The sequence below is a fragment of the Acinonyx jubatus genome, chromosome B3 (assembly GCF_027475565.1).
Source record: "Acinonyx jubatus isolate Ajub_Pintada_27869175 chromosome B3, VMU_Ajub_asm_v1.0, whole genome shotgun sequence".
NCBI lineage: Eukaryota > Metazoa > Chordata > Mammalia > Carnivora > Felidae > Acinonyx > Acinonyx jubatus.
Genome location: NC_069386.1, coordinates 30,818,606 through 30,841,767, shown reverse-complemented (window position 1 = coordinate 30,841,767; position 23,162 = coordinate 30,818,606). Strand labels below are relative to the sequence as shown.

The window sequence follows — 23,162 nt, the reverse complement described above, 5'->3', positions numbered from 1 at the left end:
CATACAAAGTCAATGCAATGTTATTGATTATATTCTCCTTCACCACGTCATACCCCTCACCCCTTTCCTGTCTGGCAACCACTACTCTGTTCTCTCTGGAGAGAACAGATGAGTCTGGATTTTGTTTTGTTTGTTTGCTTGTTTTGTTTTTTAGATTCTGCTTATAGGTGAAACTATGCTTCTTTATCCATTTATCTGTCAGTGGACACTTAGGTTGCTTCCATATCTTGGCCCTTATTAAGTAATGCTACAACAAACATGGGAATGTATATTTTGAGTTAGGGGTTTTGTTTTCTTCAAACAAATACCCATAAATGGAACTAACAGATCCTATTGTATTTTTTTAAGTTTATTCATTTATTTTGAGAGAGAGGTGAGGGGCAGAGAGAGAGAGAGAGAGAGAGAGAGAATTCCAAGCAGGCTCCACACTGCCAGCTCAGGGCCAAACACAGGGCTCGAACTCCCAAACTGTGAGATCATGACCTGAGCCAAAATCAAGAGTCAGATACTTAACTGACTGAGCCACTCAAGCATCCCTGTTAATTTCTTAAAATTCTATACACTTATATTTTTTTAAGTAGACAGCATGGAGGCCAACATGGGGCTTGAACTCAGGACCCTGAGATCAAGACCTGAGCTGAGATCCAGAGTAGGACACTTAACCTTTAACCAACTGAGCCACCTAGACACCCCTATACATCTTTGAAGTCTCTTTTAATTTACAAGTTTTCCCTCCAATTCTTTCTTTCCCTTACAAATTTTCTGTTGAATACCCCAGGCCTTCAGACCTGTAGCATCCCAAGGTCTGAAATTTACTGATTGCACACTTATGTTTCTGTCTAGCATGTTTCTTCATCTTCTATATTAATTGCAAGCTGGAAGCTGGATAAAGCTAAGTTATTAGACTTTTGTTCAATCCCTCTGGCAATACGGTTAGCAGTGTTGGGTTCTTTCATCAGGAAGCACATATTCTGGTTTTCTTTCATTTTTAGGATGCTAGCAGTTGTTCGGTGCAATGCCCAGGTCCATTAATTTGTTGGTGGCTGTAAAGTAGTGACATCTATTATTTCTTTTTCATTTATCAATTGGAATACTTAAGAGATGCTTCTTATCTACTATTTGGTTGTCTGTAGGTATAGGTCATATAGGAAAGGTAGGATAAATACTTAATATTTTGCCTTTGTTTCTCTCTTGTTAAAATACTGAATTGGTTCCTCTGAAGGTAGCCAGCTAATTAAAAAATAGATACATAGATGCTTATGAACTCGTGGATTCAAACACATCTGATAGATTTTAATCAATGGCCATTATTGTTGTTGACACTCAAATTGCCCTATCTTTGGCTTGCTGGAGCCTTTTCAGTTGGCTCCTGAATAGAATGATCCACTCTTGGTAGTCTTTATGGCTTTTGCTGTCTGGTATGAGCAGCTGTTCCGGGCTCATTTTTTGTTTCCTGCCTCAAATCTGTAACCAGCATTTCTCCAAGAAGTGGAGATTACCTGAATGGTAATCTAAGCATCGGGGATGCTCATTGCTATGAGTTGGTCATTGATTCTAACACGTAGAAATACACACACACACACACACACACACACACATACACACACACACACACACACACACACACACAGTTGACCCTTGAACAACAGGAGTTTTAACTGTGTGGGTCCACTTATACATAGTTTTGTTTTGTTTTTTACAAATACAGTAGAGTACTGTATTTCTCCTCCTTATGATTTTCTTGATAACATTTTCTATTCTGTAGCTTACTTCATTGTACAAATACACTATATAATACATATAACATACGTTGACAGTTTATGTTATGGATAAGGCTTCTGGTCAACAGTAGACTATCAGTAGTTAAATTTTGAGGAAGTCAAAGTTATACACAGATTTTTTACTGCATGGGAGTCAGTACCCAGAACCCCCACATTGTTCAAGAGTCACTTGTATATGTACATATATACGTATATGTATACTTAACATTTTCTATATTATATCTCTACCTTCTTTTTTTCATGCCAAAAATACTAAGTCTTGAGGGTACATGAATAATGCATGACGAGTGAGAATGCATGAGGATGATGAATTTAGATATCTTCATTATTAATTACTCATTTATTTTACCCCCCCCATTAAACTATAGTCTCAAAAAGAAATACTAATATTACCATTAGCAATATGATTACTGAGAACAGTTACATAAATTGTTTTTCATATGCTATCCCCATGTCTCTCACTTTTCTTTTAGAACAAAAGTCAGAAAACTTTTTCTTTTTTACTGTTTTAATCATTTTAAACTGCACAATTCAGTGGTTTTTAGTATATTCACAACATTATACAACTCTTACCACTATCTATTTCCAGAATATTTCCATCACCCCTAAAAGAAATGCCTGTACCTTCCATTTCCCCCAAGCCCTCTCCCCAGCAACCAGTAACCTACTTTCTGTCCCTATAGATTTACATGTTCTAGACATTTCATATAAATGGAATCATACAACATGTGGTCTTTTGTGTCTGGCTTCTTTTACTTAATGTGATGTTTTCAAGGCTCATCTATGTTATAGCATACAATATGAGTTATTTTTTAAGTAAAAAATAAGTCAATAAGGGGCACCAGGGTGGCTCAGTCCTGGTTAAGTGTCCAACATCTAACTGTGAGGTTCGGGGGTTCAAGGCTACATCAGACTCTGTGCTGACAGCTCGGAGCCTGGAGCCTGCTTCGGATTCTGTGTCTCCCTCTCTCTCTGGCCCCCACCCCCGCTCATGCTGTCTCTCAAAAATAAATAAAAATGTTAAAAATAAAAATTAAAAAAAGAGTCAATACAAGTAAGATTGGACACCAAATGCCTCATTTCCCTACATAAGCAGGCTCGCTCCAGCTGATTTCAGCTTGTCCCTTGCAGTAGCCTGAAGCTTTTGGTACATTGGCTCTATCTACTGTATAGCAACTGCTGGTTGCTTGAGGACAAAAGCTAGGCTGGAAGTCACATCCTAAGATGTGTTATCCCTCAGTCCGTCAGTCAGAACAGCTCCTGGTTATGTGGGTCCAGCCTGTGTCCATACTGGGCACCACTAACTACTCTGACATCCCAAATGGACAGGGACTTTCAGTATTGAAATCTGGGCCACAGCCTGCTTGTGGGGCCCAATGACCAAAGGCCTCGTTTTCCAACTGTGACCAGCCTTGGGTTCCAATAAGGCAGCAGGACCTAAACTGGGCATGACTAAGTGAGGAGCAGACCACAGCTTCTGAGCTGAGAACCTTCCTTCTCCCCCCACACTGTGACTAGAGTCTTCCCTGTTGGACTTGGGAATCTAATGCCATGAGACCCAAGTGAGATTGCCTCTCGTTCTTTGAAGAGGGATCTGCGTAGATAGCCCCAAGATGTGCAGCAGCCCCTCTCCACACCCAACGAGCCCCAGCTCTGAGCCTTACCTTCCTGGGTAATCTGTCTGATAGAGCCCAAATCACAATGAATTACATGATGTGTTTGTCAGTTTGTTCTTCCAACCAGTTTGGGAGGACTTTGAAGGCAGAGACCATGTTTTATTTGCTTTATACCCCCCGTGCCCGGTCTACAGAATGTACTTCATCAACGTGTGATCAGTTAGAGAAGGAGGAAGACAGTGTAGGGATAGAGTCCTGTGCCCCAACTGGATTGCAAGCTTCCTGAGAGCCATGGTTTCACCTCTTCACTGACTCCTTTTCCTTTTCTTTCTCCCACACTAAAATCCAACATGAGCCTGGGCTCAAAGTGGGCATATAGAGGAGTGATGGCTTCATTCCAGATTCAAAACATTTCCACCATAGGACTTCTGCATAATATCTTTATTTAGCTTAAGTAGAAATTTCTTACACATTTCTGGATACTTGGGTTACAATGTTCTCTATTGCACTCAATAAATTGTTCTTAAGCTCTTACGTGTGATAAATGAAGGCATGCCAGTACAATGCAGGCTAAAATATAAAACTTCTTGCATATAAACATTTTTTAAAGGCATTTTAATATTGGGCATAGAGACCTGATTCAGGTGCCTGAATCTGGGCACTCCCTCTGTTTTCTGCTCCTCTTAGGCACAAGCCCCCAGCCCCTCCTGGACAGGAACAGGGTCCTTGCGAGGCCAGGATGCAGCCCTGTTCCTGCCTGCAGGGAGAACAGAAGAAGGCATCGCAGTATCCCAGACCCATGTGGTTAGACTGCTCAGCCTTATTCAATCTGGGAGACCACCTCTGTGCCTAAGCTGCCTCTTCCCTTCACTCTTGGCAGCTCCCAATTGTCAAAGAGATTAGACAGGCCCTGATGTTGCCTGCTCTAAATGTTTCTCAAACCAGTCAGTCCCCACAGAAAGCCAGCCAGCCACTGGGTTTAGAGGATTCTAGAGAATTCCCTCAAGGTCTCCAGGGGCCTGAGGACTTCCTAACCCTACCAAGCCTCCTGCCTCAAGCACAACTCTGGAAGGCTCCATCTGCTCCTTTTTTGGCCCCTGCTGTGTCCATTGTCTGTGGTCAATATGCAAAGGAGCAAGTCCAGGGTGGGGGGCAGGCATGATCCTTCATGCTTGCCTGCAGCCCAGACAGCAAAACTCAGCCAGACCAATATCTGTGAGTTTCAGGCCAAGGTTTAGACCGCCCCCCCCCCCAGACCCCAGGTCAGCCCCCTGGCCTGGCTGCCCAGACAGGCCAGGTAGATAGAGTCTAAGCTGCAGGGCTCTCAGACCCCTAAGTGCGCATCCGCACTTGGAAGTGTTCACAGCGGGCATGCTTCATGGTCAGCCCATAAATAGGGGTCATATCCACCTTCGTGCCCTGTGGCACACTGAATTCCACCTGCTGCAGCAGGATGGCCAGGAAGAGAAAGACCTCCAAGCGGGCAATGGTCTCACCGATGCACTTCCTCTTTCCCAAACCAAAGAGAATCACCTTCTCACTCAGTGCCTTGTTGATGGTGCCATCAGGAGTGAGAAATCGTTCTGGTCGGAACTCAGATGGGTCACCCCATAGCTTCCTGTAATCAGAGACAGGCAGCTGAAGTGGTAGCCTGGGGGCTCCGAAGCATCAAGTGGGTTGAACCCCAGCCCCAAAGAGTAGGAGATGGGCAAGTGGCCCAGGGACAGCTTGGGACAGGGTAGGGTTTCCCCTGCCTCCTCTCAACTTACTGGTCATGGTTGATCTGCCACTGGTTCACAAAGACACAACGCTCCTTGGGGATGTAAAAGCCACTCAGACTTGTGTCTTTTGTGGTACTGGGGAGGAAGGAAGCTCAGTCAAGCTCAGGGCTACAAAGAGATCTCCCTGCCCCCCATACATGTCCTTTCCACCAGCCCTGATCAGGTACATGGTCTGGAGGAAGGGCCAGGATCAGAGAGGAGTGGATGCATGGGGCCTCACCTATGGGGGATAGTGAAAGGGACGAAGGAGGTATGTCGGAAGATCTCCAGGATGAATGCTTCCATGTAGGGCAGCTGGAGTCTGTCAGAGAGCCGGGGCTGCCGCTCCCTCCCAATCACTGTATCTGTAGAACATAAAGGACCATGGATGAAGGGGCTGCCTGGAAGAGGCAAGACCCTCTGTCTTGTTAAAGGAAGCCACCACCTACCCAGCTCCTTCTGGATCTTTTCCTGTACATTGGGGCTCGTCACTAGGTACATGAGGCACCAGGAGATGGCAGTTGTGACTGTGTCAAATCCTGACCAGGGAAAAACAAAGGGGAAAAAAATAAAGTGCTTGGCAGGTCAGGGCAGTTGGGCACAGGAAATGACAATGGGGTAGCTCATACCAGCTCCGAAGAGGTCTGAGACAACATTAACAATCTTCTCGTCGGACAGCTGGATATTGGCATTCTCGTCCAGCCTCTTGTCCTGACAGTGCTCAATCAGGCTGTCTGTGATATCCCGAATGTGACCCTGGGTGGGGAAAGCCCACAGATGAACAAGATCCCAAACCCAGAGCTACCTCTCCATCTGGGCCTGGTTCCTTCAAGAGGTGACTTCTGTACTCCTAGGCTGCCGTCCCAGCTTCCCACACCTCTTCAAGGCTCCCTCCTGCCCAGAGTACTGGCGGCCCCCACTCAAGAGACACTTGAGACAGAGGTGTCCTCTGGACATGCTCTTTAACCTTCTCTCTCCCATGAGGCCAGGAGATCAACTTTTTAACTCTCCCTGGTCCCCAGAACAACTGGCCTAGGGTTCTGCACAGACTGGCTGTTCAGTAAATACTGCTGTCTGACAGAAGGAAAGAAAGGCTAGCCAAGGAAAAGTTCCAATTCCCCACCAAGGATGGAGTCCACTGTACCACTGGCCTCAAAACCCCAGGGAGGAAGGTCCCTGAGAGCCTACCAGACACCCCCCCCCCACTGCTCCATTTATCTCTGACCTTCTGGCCCCAACCCTACCTGCTCCCCACCATCCACCCACCTCTCCCCAGCCTGTACCTTCTCAAAAGTTTTGTAGTGTTCCTTGACCATCTTATGCATGAAGATGGAGAACTTCTCATTCACGTCCTTGAAGAAATCCAGGGCAGGGTTAGGTAGGTATCGAAGGATGGGGAAGAAGTCCACAGGGTTCCCAGAGGCAGCGCCATCCCCGAACTCATTACTCAGGTTGACTAAGCTAAGCAGCTCTTGGTCATCATGGTCATAGCGCCGGCCAAAACACATGGCGCAGATGACATTGGCCACTGACACCACTACATATCTGTAGGGGTCAAAGTGCCCAACCTTTGCCATCAGCTCCTGGAACTTGCCAATGAGGTACTCAGCCTCCTTGCTCACATGGTCTTCCAGGTAGCAGGAGGATGAGGAAGCCGGGTCTGAAGCAATGGAGAAACTCTTCAGGGCATTCTGGGCCAGGCGCCTGCGGGCAGCCCACACCGGTCCAGAGTCTGGGCTGAAGGTCATGCTTTGGCCCTCAGAGATCAGAGTGAAGCTGTAGAGATCGGGCCGCCCCTTGAAATCATCACCCTGACGCACCAGGGCCTGCCGGATGGTGTCCAGGCCGCTGAGCACCAGCACGGGTGTGGAGCCGATGCGGATTTGCAGCACGTCCCCGTAACGCTGGCTCAGCCTTGCCAGCACCAGATGTGGGTTCTTCCCCAAGGTCAGCACGTGCCCGAGCAGAGGCCAGCCCCAGGGCCCTGGTGGATTCTTCAGGCCTTTGGGAACCCGAGGCTGCCAGGCCCTGACGACCCAGAACACCAGGCAGAAGACAAAGGAGGCCAGGAGAAGCTCTGTGGCCGAGATGGGGACGGAGAGTCCAAACACAGACAACATCATCAGTGTAGAGATCTCAAGATGGCTGCTGAGAGGTGGGGCGAGAAGAAAAGATGAAGATATCAGAAGGGGGGATGTGAGGAACCAGCGTCCGAAAGTGTCAGCATGCTAGTCAAAGAGAGGGGAAATCTTCCTACCCAGAACAGCCAACTGGACATGAAGGAAAGGAGGAGAGGAGAGAAGCTGTTTGTTGAGCTGCCACTATGTGCCAAGAATTTCACTGCCATTCATTCAGTCCTGGCCACCACCTATAAGGTAGACCACAGTGAGGCTCAGAGAAGGTAAGTAACTTGTACAAGGTCACACCGTCAGGAAGTGTTGGATCCACACTCCCAAGTTCCCAATTTCAGAATCCCGCTGCACCAGTCTGAATGGGTTTTCCAAACATCAGTCTGTGATTCCCATATGGCACCTGTACTGTTATTTATTTTGTGCTTTTCTAAGACCAACTGAAGAAAAACAATTTTTATTAGTTGGCTCCATGCCCAGCGTGGAGCCCAACGCTGGGCTCAAACTCACGACTGTGAGATCAAGACCCTACAGTCAAGACCTTAGTTGACATCAAGAGTCAGATGCTTAACCGACTGAGCCACCCAGACACCCCGCTAAAATCAACTTTAAATCTACCCACTGAGCATGATTCCACACACAGACATCTGCATGAAAGAACAGGTTTGATTTTTCCCCCTAATTAAGCGCATAATCAATATACGTCACCCCCAATCCCCTTGAATACTACCCACCACACTTGGGGAAACACTGCCATCAGGAGAGCTAGAGATCGTGGGCTTCTTTTGCCTCATTTCACATTTGGGGAAATTGACCTCCAGAGGGGTCATTGACTTGATTAAAGTCACCCAGCACTCACCGACAGAGCCAGGACTCAGACTTCTTATGGAAAGTTCCCTGGGAAGTTTTCAGCTCCTGTGACAGAAACCTCCCTTTGAAGAGTGGCCAGATTAATCAATGAAAAGGTGTTTTTGTTTTGTTTTGTTTCATTTTGTTTTGTTTTGTTTTGTTTTTCAGAACCCTCAGTTTTTTTACTGCTCACTCCCAGGGTCTAGGGAATCCTGCCAGACCAGACCTTGGGAGGGGAGAAGGGACTAGAAGACCACTGCCTAAGCCACACTACTAAGCCTCAGCTCTCTGAGTTCAACTGACTCATAGTTTAAAAGCAGTTGGAGACAAGCTACATTGAGGTTGCTGGTCACAGAGGTCCAGGCCAGGGTTTTTGTTGGGCTCAGTTCTCAATAAATGAGTAGTCTCAGCCTCCCCCACTTACCAGTCACCAGAGAGCAGAGAATAAAATGGAAAGCCCCCACCAGATAAGGGCTGCAAGAAAATGCTAGACTGGAATAAGGGAAATTAGGAATCAATCTAGATTTAACAGAGGTGGAGATAATACTTTCTCTCTAGGCTTGTTCTAGAAAGGGTGTGCAAATTCATGGAGGATTCTCCTCAAGATATTGGCCTCTGACTGGGGTAACTGCCAGGTGCCCTGAACTGGAGATGAGGAGACTGAGTATTCCAGGTTCCATGGCATGGCCTTGGACTTGTCATTTTGTCTTTCTGGGCTCCAGTTATATCACCTGAGAGAGGGGGTAGGATATGATCTCCGGTTCAGGGTGCCCAGCTAGATCCCAGAGAAAGAAAACCCACATCTGACCTGCGGAACCTCACGGTCTGACTAGTGAGGTTTCCCCACAGGAGAACTACCCAGGATGGGAAGATTGTCTGGCTCCTACCTTACCCATATAGCCATCTCTCTAGGGCAGCCCCCTGGAGAAGCTGGATCTCAAAGCACACTCAAGCCCTGACTCTGAGTGAACGAGGGACGAGCCTTGGTGTGCCACAGTGTTCCCTTCTGCTCACCAGGTGCCCCAAGGACCTCTAGCCTTAGTGAGATGGTAAGAGGCCAAGAGAGATGTGATTGGTGAGTTTTCAGGGACTGATAGTCCAGCTCTCTACAGCTGGCAGTCTTTCACACTGATTGCCCCTGCCCAGTACAAGCCAGAGAAGGCAGTCAATGAATGAGATAGGGAAGGCCCGGGGCAGTGCCCGGGACTCCTATTCAGATCTGCATCTTTTGTACTGGCCAGCACATCTTGGCTCTAACAAGCCATGCCTTGGGAGGGTAGAGACAGCCAGGCGTAGCCTACAGACAAGGCAAGGTACAGCTGGTAAGAACCCAACCTTCCCCTCCATCCACTCTGACCACCCATGAAGAAGCCCTCTCATCACACTGCCTGACAAAAGGGTTGCACATGATCCCAGCTTTTCACAGTTGTGTCCGTATCCCAGCCTCCCAGGTGACCCTAATGGGGAAGCCCCAAGGCATTCAGGGAGTCAGTGGGAATGGAGCTGGAGACTAAATCCTGGAGTCCTTGGAGGGGGGCCATCTAATATCTAGAATTCTGGCACCAGCTGTGGGACCTTGGGCAATGCCTGCCCTTCCCCCTGGCCTCAGTTTTCCCACTACGGAGCTGGAGAGCCTGGTCACCAAGGATCCTCTTAGCCTCCTTTTTTGAGCTGCTAGACCGGTGGCCACCTAGGAAAACCTGGAGGCATCAAAATTTTCTTTTTGTTGGGAAAGGGAAAGCCATAAGCTCCCAGCACTCACCTGTGGCTGTGAGGAGTACTGAACTCAGCTGAGATGCGTGGTCTCTTAAGCCAGGACCCCAAAGAAGATCAGGGAAGACTCCTAGACCTGTCACCTTCAGGATGAGGGTGAAGTCACTTCGACCTTTATAAAACAGCTTGCACGCTTGGCCACGCCCTCTGGAGCTCGGACAGAGGAAAGGGCGGGCTGAGGGGGGGGGGAGTGGTCTCTCTAGGATGGAGGGAAAGGAGGGAGGGAAAGGGAAGGAAAGGGGGATAATAAGTGGGGGAGAAGACAGGATTGGGGGAACTCAGAGGGACTGGTAAGAACCCACTATGGGCACTCCTCATCCTAGTGCCAGCACGTAAAGGGGTGAGGGCTGGGGACACCTGGGACCCCAGTTCCAAGGTACCCCATGGACAGCACAGAGCCCCGCTGAGGTGGGAATTTGAAGGAGAAGTCCCAGGACACCCCGAAGACACGGTATTGGGAGACCTCCATCCCCGGGCGCGGGGACCCCTCACCCTAATTTTTGCATGCACTGGAACTTGCAAGTGCTTGCAAGTGCCTCCCCTCGCTACTAGTTGACAGGCGCCCGGCAGGCGGGGCCAGGCTGCCGTGTGATGACCTCTTTCCCCCGGGTTACTGAGTCCGGGCTCGGGCTCGCGTGAGAAGCGCGGCGACCCCAGCCTCGAGGTTACCGGGGCCGGAAGGCCAGAGGCGCCGATGGGCTGGCTCCGTTCGCCAAGAGCCCCCAGAGCCCGGGCGACTAGTTGAAGTCTCAGCTCCCGGACAGACCGGCAGGAATGCATGGAAACCGGTGTCAGTCTCGCTGAGGGCTCACTGGCTCTCACTAGCTCTAGGGCCACTTTGGAATACTGTAAACCAGAGGTACTTCCAGCCGGGACCCACCCGCCCTCGAGGTTCCCTCTTGACTCCCGGGGTTGCTAGCATGTTGGCGGGGCGGAGAAATCGGGAGGCGACTGGGGCTGCGCGGCTAGCTCCCGATGGCGGAGGAAAGGAGGACCCTCGGGCCGGGCAGGGGAGGGGGCCCAGGGACCGAGGAGCCGGGCGCCAGGCGCAGATGCCTCCCCAGGCTAGCGTGCACGTGTCTGGTACATCCCTCCAGGGGGCAGAGGTCACGCGGCCCATCCCTGCCCCACCTGGCCGGGGGCACGATGCCCGGGAGTTGCGTGAGAAGGGCTCGGAGACCTGCGCAACCACCCAACAGCCCAATTCCCAAGCTCGGGTACCGGCAAAGTCACGCGAAGGGGGCGGGGAGTCGAGGGCGGGGCTCTTAAAGAGCCAGTCCCTAGCGAGCTTGGAGGTGAGGGTGGAGCGGGAGTAGCCGCGAAGCCTCGGGTGCACGACCGGATTGGGGGGCGGGTGCGGTGCAAAGGGCCCAGGTTTGCGTGCGGAGCTGGGCTTTCGCCTCCAAGCAGGCGCCTGCGTGTGTCCGTATTTGTGGCCCACGCCTGGGGGCAGACACGCAGACCCAACGCCTGGCTGGCTGCCTCGAACGCTGTCCTCGCCCTTGCCAAGCCTCCCTCCATAGAATGTGCAGGGAGAAAAAGTTGTATTTGCGTGTCTAGCTCAACCTGTCCCAAACTAATCACGTCACCCGCCCTCCCCGTCGTGCTCCCGAACCCAGCCAATGGCACCGCCATCCCCTGGCCCAACCAAAACCAGAGCCTCCTCCCCTCTGAGGTTCCCTCACCTTGCGCTCTACTCACGCACGCATTGGACAAATATTTACCAGACCCCTACTATGTGGCGGGCGCTGTTTTGGATGCTGGCGACTGATATAAAAGTGAACAGAACTGACACCGCTCCTTCTCACATGGAACTTATGTTGGTGGCCCCGGGAGTGGGGTGGGGTCGGTAAGGCACAAAGAATGTCAGAGGGTGAAAAGTAAGAGAAGGGGTAGGAATCACGTTGGGGGAAATTGCCATTCAAAATAGGGTGGTCAGGGGCGCCTGGCTGGCTCAGTTGGTGGAGCATGCGACATTTGATCTCGGGGGTTGAGAGTTCAAGCCCCATGTTTGGCGTGGAACCCACTTTAAGAAAAATAGGGTGATCAGAGAAGGCCTCACTGAGAGAATGACACTGAGCAGAGACAGGTGTGTGGAATCAAGGCTCAAGACGCACCGGTATCTGGAAGCAGAGTGCACGGGGCTGGGGAAACAGCAAGTTCAAAGGACCCTAACGGTGGTCTTTGGGAGGGAGCAGTACCAGGGGCACTAGAAACATCTCCTCCGTGTGAGATGGACACATTGTGGGGTCTGAGACAAGGAAGATCGCTCTGGCTACTGTACTGAGAATAGACTATGTGGAGGACACACTTCTCCACCTCGACATCTGTCCAGCCCTGCTGTGTGTCTTTGGCCAGGACCCCAGCATTGCTCTCTATTGTTAAAATGGCCTCCAAACCTGGTTCCCACCTGCCTGTGGCTCCCTCCGATTCCTTCTCTAGCTTGTTAGATCCAGAATGGTCTTTCCAAAAATGGAAAATCTCATTCTGTCACAACCATGCCCCTTCAGTAGCCCCCATCTGAACAAACCCCAGAATCTTTAGCAGAACCTACCTGGCCTGACCACCTCTACTTCTAATCTCCCCTATTTGAAATCTCAGCTAAAACATCACTTTCTTTGGGAAGCCCCTACCCCACCCCAAATCCTCCCCACAGCTAGTTTGGGGTCTCCTGATCTGTGCTTCCAACACTCCCCCTCCCCCGTGGTGATTCTCAGAACACTTGACCCCTGCTAGGACCCCAACCCAACTCGTCATTCCTGCCTCCATGCCCTAACACAAGACAAACACCAACCTGGGAGAAACAGATTGCTAAGTCAAGGCCTTGCAAGATATTAATAATTGGTAAAGGAGTTAGATCCACTGGGTGATATTTTTTTAAATTTTTTTCCAACGTTTATTTATTTTTGAGAGACAGAGAGAGACAAAGCATGAGGAGGGGAGGGGCAGAGAGAGGGGGAGACACAGAATCCGAAGCAGGCTCCAGGCTCTGATCTGTCAGCACAGAGCCTGATGCAGGGCTGGAACCCACAAACCATGAGATCATGACCTGAGCCGAAGTCAGACACTTAACTGACTGAGCCACCCAGACGCCCCTACCTGGGTGATATTGAGCCCTAATGCTATAATAGTGGAATTTAAGCAAAAGGACAGGCAGGAGACAAGGGAGGTATGGGCTTCCATTCTGCCTAGCATCCTTCCATTCATTCCACCTTTGTACCGCTGGCTCAGCCTGAGGAGCTTCATGGCACCCAGTAAAGGTCTGTCCTTTAATCTCAGTTGGAGCTGGAGCAACAGAGAGTGGAAAGAACCCATGTGGAAACTTTGACAAGGGAGCAAAGAGCAAGGCACCCCCAGATCCCTATCCTGCTCTGCAACCCAGTCTCTCCCTTTGGCTTCCCAGAATCCCCACCAATGCCCTAGCTCTAGAAAATCATGGCAGCCTGCTCATCAGGGATGGAGACTGTCTGCTGGGGCTCCTGACCAGGGAGCCAGCAAACTCCTCTTGGTAGAAGATGCTTTGCTCACATTCTCTAAGGGGCTCTTGACCCCAGAGAAATTCATTAGCTAATTAAGCCAATTTCTTTCCCACTTCTCAGGCACTTTGAGCTGGAGAGACTGACACCAGAACGAAGGCCCAAGGACATGTGGCAAATCAGAGTCCAGAACTCTGGCCTCTTCCTTCCTGGCCAGGGCTCTACCCACCATGATTTATTATCCCAGATTACCAGCAAAGCCTCAGGGGTCCAAAGGTGGACAGACTCAGCCCCTGGATCAGGGGCCCCCATTTCCCCATACTCCTGGACAAGAGTCTGGAGCACTGGGGTGACAGGAGGCATTGCACTTCTCATCAGCAAGCCCTGTCTCAGTGAATAGCCCACAAGACAAAGGGGCCTCCAAATCACCAGGCAGAGAAAGAGGGAGGCAAGGCAGGTGGTTAGAGAGCCTTGGCATGGAGCTGAACAGCCCATCCTGGGTCAAAGTTTACATGCCTTTGCGTGAGAAGATCTTTGGCTAGGATTCCCTAGCAATCGATTGGTCTGATACCAGGAACATGGGGGCAGGGGGGGCAGTGAGGAGAGGGAAAGGGCTCTGGGCTGAGGGTCTTGGTCCAGCCAAGAGTGTTTGGTCAGCACTGCTGAAGGCAGTGTAGTAGGGGGATGGGACAGCAAGACTCACAAGAAACCCCTACCCCACGGTGGAGACGAGGTTGATGCCCCAAACATAGCCTGTGTGGAATCTGGAAGTGCTCCAGGAGCTGAGAAAAAGTTGAGACCCTGGGGTGGGGGGCCGGTAAGGGGACTCTGCTGGAGGGTAGAATAAGAAGAGTAGAGGAGGGGTATTCCTGGCCTGCGGAGGGGACATAGTACCAACGAGGCACAGTAGCGGGAGGTTGGGGTGAGGCTGTGGAACAAGAGTAGGGTGTGAGTGGATGTGGAGCACCGGGACTTGCCTCCCAGTGTGTCTTCGCCCTCGACCACACTGAGCTCTGAACCCTAAGCACCTTCACCTCTCCTACCTGTGCCCCGACAGCCAGACAGACTTGGTTTGCAGGATCCAGGTCTCAGATGGGGCAGTGCCCCCTGGCTCCCTGGCCCTTGGCTACTCTAGTTTGGGTGACAACACTTTCCCACAAAACCTATTGAACTGGTATGACTATTAAAAGTGCCCTCTCTCACTCTCCTCTCAGAGACTCGTGGCTTGGACCATAAGTCATGTGATTACCCCAGTGTTAGCGGATATCTGAGGGGTTTTGTGTGCCCAGCGTCCATTCTCTCTTCTTCTGGAAGTACCACTTTGATTGTCCCTTGAGGACTACCTCACTTCTATTCTTAGCCAGTAGGTTTGGCCATCAGTCTGGCACATGACTGAGGCCAGTGAGAGCGTTACAGATGTTTTTAAGAAATTGCTGGAAAAGAGAAGTTCTCTTTCTGCCAGGGGTGGCCAAGCTAGTTAGAAAATAAGTCTGGGGCTACCAGTGGCCATGTTTAAAGAAGGCCTACTTTAGAATGACGTCCATTCAGGGGAAAGCAAAGCTGAGAGATGAGGAGAGATGGCCCAGGTCAGGCATCCTACTGTATGCTCCCTTCACTTCTGTCCAGGGCCAGCATCTGGGCAAGGCCACACTGCTGGCCACAGGGCCGTGATCACCAGAAGTCCTCACTTTCTTTCAGTTTCAAAGCCTCCTGGCTCCTCTCAACAGGGCCACAACCAGGCCCCCCCCCCCCCAATAATCAGCAGAAAGCAGGCTCTGTGGGGGCCCTCCACAGAGATAGACCTCTACAGGATCGGGACAAGAGATCTCCATGTTTTGATAGATGGGGAAAGGCTGGGAAGGTACGGACCCTGTGACACTGCACAGAGAAGGCTGGGGGTGGGGGAAGGTGCCCAGGGGTTCCGGGCTAACTCTGGAGGGCAGTGGAGATTAAGGCAGCCCTTCTTTTCGCCTTTTTCTCTTCTTCCTTCAATGGCATCTGATATGATTAATTTAGATCCATATTACATAGCAGAGCTTGACTAATTCTACTCAGCTTGGCAGTTGCCTTTACTGCTGGGGGATGTTTGCCAAGCCAGTGCATTGTGAAAACAGCCTTGCAGGGAAATGTTTGACTAGCTAAAGGGCATGTTCAGCACACTCAGGGAAATGCTCTGATCTCCCGTTAGAGATGCCCTTTGAATAAACACAGAGGTTTGCTGAGAGCTAATGTTCTTGTCCTCTTATCAAAGCAAGGCCTCTGCTTTGTCAGCCAGATGTTCCTGGATGACCTCTCACTGTCTCTGCCAAGGAGGAGGTCTCATTCAGACCTATGGGGCACAGCCCGGCTGCACCGCTAGCCAGTGAGAGGCCCCTCAACCAATTTAGCAACCCTTTCCCAACTGCCCCGCCTCTTGTAGGCGCCCAGTAGCCACTCTTCCCACCTTGAGTTTTCCTCCTTTCTCACACCGCCCCCAGCCCCAGTTTTGTGCAAGTACCCTTCCTCTTCCTTTCCAGAGCTATGTGCGTCTGGAGGAGGCTGACCCTAGCCCCCCAGCCGCGGGTACTGTGTCCTGGCTGCTTTGAACCACTCCTTGTGGCTCCAGTTGCCTTGCTGGTGACTGGACTAAACACAGATCTGTGCTATGATTCTGGCTAATGAGATCTGGAGAAATCTGGTAAATTCTAGGACTCCATCTGGTGAAGGAAGACTGGTGAACGATAACAACGCATCTTCAATAAAACCTTCAGAAAGAAAGGAAAAGGTTTTGTGGACCATTTGTGTTGTCTCGTGTATGAAACAAGGTCCAGTAGAGGTGGCTGTCAAGCTGTGGCCTACTGTAGCGACTTTGCTAGGCTGTGTGAGAAAAAACACCCCAGCCTCACTCTCTTGCCACCCTCCCATCTCAGGCCAGCGCCTCCCATTGACTGAACCCAACAAGGAGCCAGAGGATGGTGGTGGGAGGGGGGCACTGATATAGTCTGCAGTGGTTAACCTCTCCGTGCACAGAACAAGGGGGTGGGGGTGGGTCTGGAGGACAAAGAGGAGTTTCAGTGAGTCTGCGATGATCTCATTCCTCTGTTTGCCTGCTTGTTGTCAGTCTCCTCTGTGAAGGCAGGGGGCCTGTCTTCTTCACTGCTGTACGTTTTCTCCCAGAACAGGAGCCGGCAGCATGATCTATGCTGAATAAATATGGCCGAACATCCGCTAATGACAGACACTGTACTAAAAACTGAGTTGTCCAGTCTAGAAAGGAAGAATGAAACCAAGCAATGTGACACCGGGGTATTAGTGCCATGGAGAGCTTGGCCCAAAAGAGGAGGATCCGAACCAGAGTAAGGGGTCAGGCTGGCCCCGAGGAGGTGGGGCTGGAGCTAAGGTTTGGAGGATTTGCTCTACCGGAGAGATGAGAATCCTTCGTCATTAACGCATCACAATATCGTAATGTAAGTAAGCATTTCTAACCTGGAAGCAATGCTTTTCCTGGAGGGTGTTTGTTGGATGGGGAAGAAGTGGTTGGAAGAGGATAGGGTGTTCCAGGCAGAGGGAAGAGCATGTGTGAAAGCACAGAGGCAGACAACAAGAAGGATAAATGGTCCCTCTGAACTGGTGGGAAAGACGCCTAAGAAGGAGGGGACGGTGGGAAGTGAGGAGAGGAGTGAGCAGAAAATGGCTCACATGCTGAACTGAGTTTGAAATTTGTTTCAAATGTCTTAAGAAATTACTAAAGGCTTTGGGGGCACCTGGCCGGCTCAGTCTGTGGAACATGCAGCTCTGGATCTCTGGGTCGTGAGTCTGAGCCCCATGTTGGGTGGAGAGATTACTAAAGAAAAAATTGAATAGAGATGTGACACGCTCAGACCTGCAATTCAACAAGTTCACTTGGGTGGTGGTATGGAGCTCAGACTGGAGGGATGAGTCGAGGAGGGAGCTAGGAAGGGTGCTGGCCAATACAGCAACCCTGAGCCATATGCGGCTACTTCCATTTAGAATTAAATGGCATTTAAAAAATAAATTAAATTAAATTAAATGGAATTTTAAAATAAATTAATTTAATTTAATGAAATTAAAAAATTAATTAAATTAAATTAAATTAAATGGAATTAAAATTCAGTATGTTAGGGGTGCTGGGTGGCTTAGTCAGTTGAACGTCAGACTCTTGATTTTGGTTCAGGTCATGATCTCACTGTTCATGAGACTGAGCCTCTCATCAGACTCTACAGTAACAGCACTGACAGTGCAGAGCCTGTTTGGGATTCTCCCTCTCTCTCTGCCCCTCCCCTGCTTGCGTTCTCTCTCTCTCTCTCTCTCTCTCTCTTTCTCTCTCTCTCTCTCTCAAATAAATAAACACTTAATAAAAAAATAAAATTCAGTATCAGTTGCACTAACCATATTTCAAGTGCTTGATAGCAGCATGTGGCTCGTGGCTACCCTATCGGATAGCACAGACACAGAACATTCTACCACCACAGAAAGTTCTGTTGGACAGCACTGGCTTAGAGGCAGTGAGATCAAGTAGGAGATTCCCGCAAAAGCGAGGGCAGGAAGTGGTGTGGACAGCCTTCTGCAGACAGTGCCACAGTAACAGAGAAAAGGAGCAAGGCTTAAGAGGTATTTAGGCAGTAGGATCTTGAGAATCCAGCTGGTGGTGAAGGATTCCTGAGTTTCTGGCTGGGCTGATGATCCAGAGGGAAGGTGTGTGGGCAGGGAGGTGACATGATTCATGTGGGCATGATAAGGGTGCTGTGGGCGGGGGCCCCTGGATGGACCCATGCAGCAGGTGATTAGATGTCCAGAACTGAAGCTCCAGATCCATATCTCATAGATCGTGAGACCCCTTCCCTAGATTTCATTATCCACCTATGTCTAGCAAGGTCTCCTTCTCTGCCAGGTCTGGGTGCAGAGATGAATGGGACTCAGCCCCTGCCTTCAAGGGGCCCACAGTCTCTGCTGGAGTTTGGGTGAGATGACGGGCCAGCCAAAAACTACAGCTCCTTGTGGCCAGAGCCATGGCAGAAGTGAGAATGGGATGATGAAAGGCACAGAGAAGGACTCATCCCACAAGGAGCAGAAAAGAGGCTGCCAATTGCTAAGTCCTGACCACCAACCAGGCTGATGACTGTGCACTGAACAAATTTGTTGAGTGATGGAGGAGTGCCCTTCACCCTTCCCCTCACCTTAACCTTAGCCACACTCTGCACTTTCCTGGAATCCTTTCGTCAGGATAGGACTGCTGTGAAGCTAAAACAGAGACGGCCAACATTAAGTATGCAGCACAGAGCCTGGGCGATAGTAGGTGCTCGGCAAATTTTAACTGTCAGGATTATTACTTGAAATTTCCATAAAACTGATGCAGGAAATGCCCAAAGCAGAGTGTTCACAAAGCTCTCGTGCAGGTTAGCACTCTTACTTGTGAACACTAATGGATTCAACAAATCTTGTTCTGAATACATGTTGTGTGCCAGTTTTGGTGCCGGAAACTAGAGGTAAGGAGAAAAGCAGAGGCTACCTCGACCCTTAAGCTCACAGTCCAAAGGGGAGACAGCATGAAGGGAGCTGTCAAGGAGAGCAGTGTAAGACCTGGGGGAACTCAGAGGAGCAGTGTGGTGACAGCTCAGCAGGGTATAGAATGATGAGCAGGAACTGGCCAGAGAACACGGGGTAGCCGTGAGTTTCGAGCAAAGGGATCAACATATGGAGAAAGACAATGGAGGTGGGCTGGGGGTAGGCTGGGGGCTCATGACAGCAAACAGAGCCATAGAGGTGAGCAACAGCTGCCCCTGAAGCCTTTCGGTGCTAAGCAAAGGAGTCTGGTTTTTATCCTGAAATCTGAGAAACATCAAGGGATTTTAGAAAGGGAAGTAGTCAATACGCTCTCCAGAATGGACAAAATGAAAAATGTGAACAGTAGTCCATGGTGGTGTGTGCATGAGAAGCATGCACCCTCACACACAGCTGGTGGACGTACCTATTGGTTCAAGTACTTTGGAAAATTGTTTGGTAGAATCCACTAGCACGGAACCTATGTCTAGCCTATGATGTAGCATGTCCTCTTATGGCTTTATACGTAGCAGAAATACATACAGAAATATGTGTAAGAACGCTCTCAACATTCAGGCTCATCATAGTCCGATATGGAAAACAACCCAAACATCAATCAGCAGTTGAATGGATAAATAAATTGCATGTTCATGTTATAATGGGACAGCATACAGCAAGGGGAACGAACTACAGCCACATCCAACTTGTGAATAAATCTCATAAATGAATGGAAAGGGACCAAGGTAGATACAAAGGAGTACGCACTGACTGCTCAGTTAGACACTTAAAAGTGGTTGGAATGAGTTTTATGGTTTTTTATTTTATATTTTACCATAATAGAAAAAGTAAAAACAAATTCATAGAACCATACAATTCATAGAGCAGAGGGCACTCTAATGTAAACAATGGACTTTAGTTAATACTGATGTATCAGTATTCATTCACCAGTTGTAACAAATCATGCTAATGGGAGGTGTTGATCATAGGGGAAAGGGGGAGTGGAGGTAGGGAGGTATATGGCAGTTTTCTCTACTTTCCACTCAATTTTTCCATAAAGTTAGACTATTATAAAAAATAAAATCTACTGGGGGCTCAGTCAGTTAAGAGTCAGACTCTTGATTTCGGCTCAAGTCACGATCCCAAGGTTGGGGGATCGAGCCCCACATTGGGCTCCATACTGAACGTGGATCCTGCTTGGGATTCTCTCTCTCTCTCTCTCTCTCTCTCTCTCTCTCTCTCTCTCCTTTCTCTCTCTCTCTCTCTGTCTGTCTGTCTCTCTCTTTCTCTCTCTCCTCTGCCCCTCTCCCTTTCTCTAAAGAAAATCTATTAACTAAAAATATTCCAGGACAGGGGCACCTGGGTGGCTCGATCAGTTAAGCATCCGACTCAGGTCATGATCTCGAGGTTCATGCATGCTGACAGCTCAGAACCTAGAGCCTGCTTCAGATTCTGTGTCTCCCTCTCTCTCTGCCCCTCTCCCACTCACATTCTGTCTCTGTCTCAAAAATAAAATAAACATTTAAAAACATTTTTTAAATATTCCATGACAAAAAAAAAAAAGAGTAGACACAGCATAATTTCATTTCTATAAAGAACAAACACAGGGGCACCTGGGTGGCTCAGTTGGTTAAGTGTCCAACTTCAGCTCAGGTCATGATCTCACAGTTTGTGGGTTCAAGCCCCGTGTCAGGTTCTGTGCTGACCGCTCAGAGCCTGGAGCCTATTTCAGATTCTGTGTCTCCTTCTCTCTCTGCCCCTCCGCCAGTCGCGCTCTGTCTCTGTCTCAAAAATAAACATTAAAAAAATTTTTTTAAAAAATAACAAACACAGACAAGACTAACCTGCAGTCTTAGAAGTTGGGGTGATGGCTTCCCTCGGGGTAGGAGCACAAGGGGGTTTCTAGGGTGCTGGTAACGTTCTGTTTCTTGATTTGAGGGCTGGTTACATGGCTTTGTTAAATCCGTAAAAATTCATCAAGCTGTACACAATATCTACACTTTTCAGTGTGGATCTTATAATTAATTAAAAGTTCTAAGATTTTCATTAAAAATAAGATAGCCTGTTGCATAGAAGTTCAAATATTTTATGTAGATACTCCATCCTCAAGGTTGGGGGGGAGCATAACTCTCCACTCTGTAGGTGTGGGCTGCTCACAGGGACTTCTTTCCAAAGAGCACAGTACAGATGGGGGGGGGGGGAGTGACTCACCATGGAAAACTTGACAAACTCCACTTCAACCGGCTGATCAAAGTCAACATCAACCATCCTGAGCCAAGCTGAAAATATGTAGCCTTGACATGATGTGACAAAGATGGCACTTTTCTTCTGTGGTCTTCTACAAATAACCCATAACCCCGGCATCAAACAGATTCCAACACTGGGCATCCTGTGGAATAACAGACCAGTACTCCTGAGAACTGTCAAGGCCATCACAAAAGATACTCTGAGAAACGTCACAACCTAGGGGAGCTTAACGATGACTCGGTGTAATATGGGGTCTTCCTTGATGGGATAGTGGAACAGAAGGAGACATCAGGCAAAAACTAAGGAGATCCGAATAAAGTATGACTTTTTAATTAAAGAATTAGAGTGAGAGAGATGGAGAGGGAAATAAAGGTAGAGGGGGTGAGGAAGGAAGGAAGGAAGGAAGGAAGGAAGGAAGGAAGGAAGGAAGAAGGAAGGAAGGAAGAAGGAAGGACAAGAGGGAAGGAGGAGAGACACCCACAGAAAGAAAGAGAGAAATATTTAATTTTCTGTAAAACTTAGCCTAACCTCAAACTTTAATCTTTCTTTTTAATGTTTATTTATTTTTGAGAGAAAGCATGGGGGAGGAGCAGAGAGAGAGGGAGACTAGAGGATCCGAAGAGGGCTCTGCGCTGACAGCAGAGAGCCCAATGAGGAACTCGAACTCATAATCCTTGATATCAGGACCTGAGCCAAAGTCGGACACTCAACCGACTGAGCCATCCAGGTGCCCCAAACCTTGATGTTTTTATTGCGCAAGCTAAACCCAGTAGAGATACAGACAGAAAACAGCTTTCCTTTCTCTCAGCCATGGATCTTCAAACCCTCTCTGCAGTTGTATCAGACTTCTTGACCTTGGCCCAGCTTGACCACACAGCTTTCCCCAGTTCAATCTAAATCAAAATTTGCTACGGGGCGCCTGGGTGGCTCAGTCAGTTAAGCGTCCGATTTCGGCCTGAGTCATGATCTCACGGTTTGTGGGTTTGGGCCCTGCATTGGACTCAGAGCCTGGAGCCTGCTTCGGATTCTGTGTCTCCCTCTCTCTGCCTCTCCCCTGCTCATGCTGTCTATCTCTCTCAAGGAATGAATAAACATTAAAAAAAAATTTTAAATCAAAATTTGCTTCTCACGTCCAATTTAGGGTGTGTTCCCAGCCTCTTGGGGACCTGGCCAGACCCCATGAGAAGGAGAGAGTTTTGCTCTGTTTCTGTACTCCTTCCTTCCCCTGCCCTGCTCTTTACTGGCCTCTCCACCAGGGAGGGCAAAGAGGGAAAGTGCTGGAAGAGAAGCCAATCTCTTTTTATTTGCTGGGTGCTATTTATCTTCTCTCTTGGCTAAAGACGCCCTTATCTGTAGCAGATACTCCACTGCCAGCTTTGCATCGGGTGCCTTAGAGTCCCAACTGTCCTCCATATCATAGAGTCCCTAAGTAGTGCATGGACTCTCTGGCTGACCTCTTGCCCGCCCCCAGCTCACTCTCACAGGGTACATTTGCAGCCTGTGGCTGCTGAGGTCCCCTCCCTTCTGCAGTGAGGTCCCATGATGCAGCTTATGTCTAATCCCTTCAGGATGTCTACCCAGCCCTCAGGAGACTCATATCCTGGTACTGCACCCCACTCTGGCCATGCAGACTGCCCTCTGCTGCCCTCACCATCACAGCTGCTCCCCCAAATCCAGGGACACGTTTCCAGCAGGTGTATAACATGTTGGTCCAGAGTACAGTCTTCTGAAGGTTTGGGTCTCAGCTCTAATACACTCCTCTGGAACGTAGAGCAAATTACACAACTTGTCTGTGCCTCTCTTACTCCATTGTAATACGAGAACAGTATTAATTTCGATTCCATGGGATGACTGAGAATGTTTTTTGTTCATAGGTGAAAAGCTCTTAGAACAACTGAGTCCATAACTATCAAGCTCTATAAAGTATGTGATAAATATGCAAATGGCACAGTCCTTCTCACCACTGTCCAACCCACCTGGACTCTTGGCCCAA

The 23,162-nt window shown here is 49.2% G+C and overlaps 1 protein-coding gene across 4 annotated transcripts; it reads right to left on the bottom strand.

The window, feature by feature from the left end:
- Positions 1 to 3,823: 3,823 nt before the first annotated feature.
- On the bottom strand, positions 3,824 to 10,054 carry LOC106979443 (cytochrome P450 1A1). Of its 4 annotated transcripts, none has more exons than XM_015077314.3 (8): positions 9,898 to 10,044; positions 7,415 to 7,525; positions 6,441 to 7,305; positions 5,787 to 5,913; positions 5,607 to 5,696; positions 5,399 to 5,522; positions 5,167 to 5,253; positions 3,824 to 5,015 (listed from the first exon to the last, which is right to left on the bottom strand). In XM_015077314.3, exons 3-8 carry the CDS (start codon positions 7,278 to 7,280, stop codon positions 4,730 to 4,732), a joined length of 1,554 nt encoding a protein of 517 aa, XP_014932800.2. In that variant the 5' UTR covers positions 7,281 to 7,305; positions 7,415 to 7,525; positions 9,898 to 10,044; the 3' UTR covers positions 3,824 to 4,729. The 4 variants fall into 4 exon arrangements, with proteins under 4 accessions (XP_014932800.2, XP_014932803.2, XP_014932799.2 ...); XM_015077317.3 differs by having other exon boundaries at positions 6,441 to 7,302; XM_015077313.3 differs by lacking the exon at positions 7,415 to 7,525 and having other exon boundaries at positions 9,898 to 10,054.
- Between the last annotated feature and the right edge of the window lie 13,108 nt (positions 10,055 to 23,162).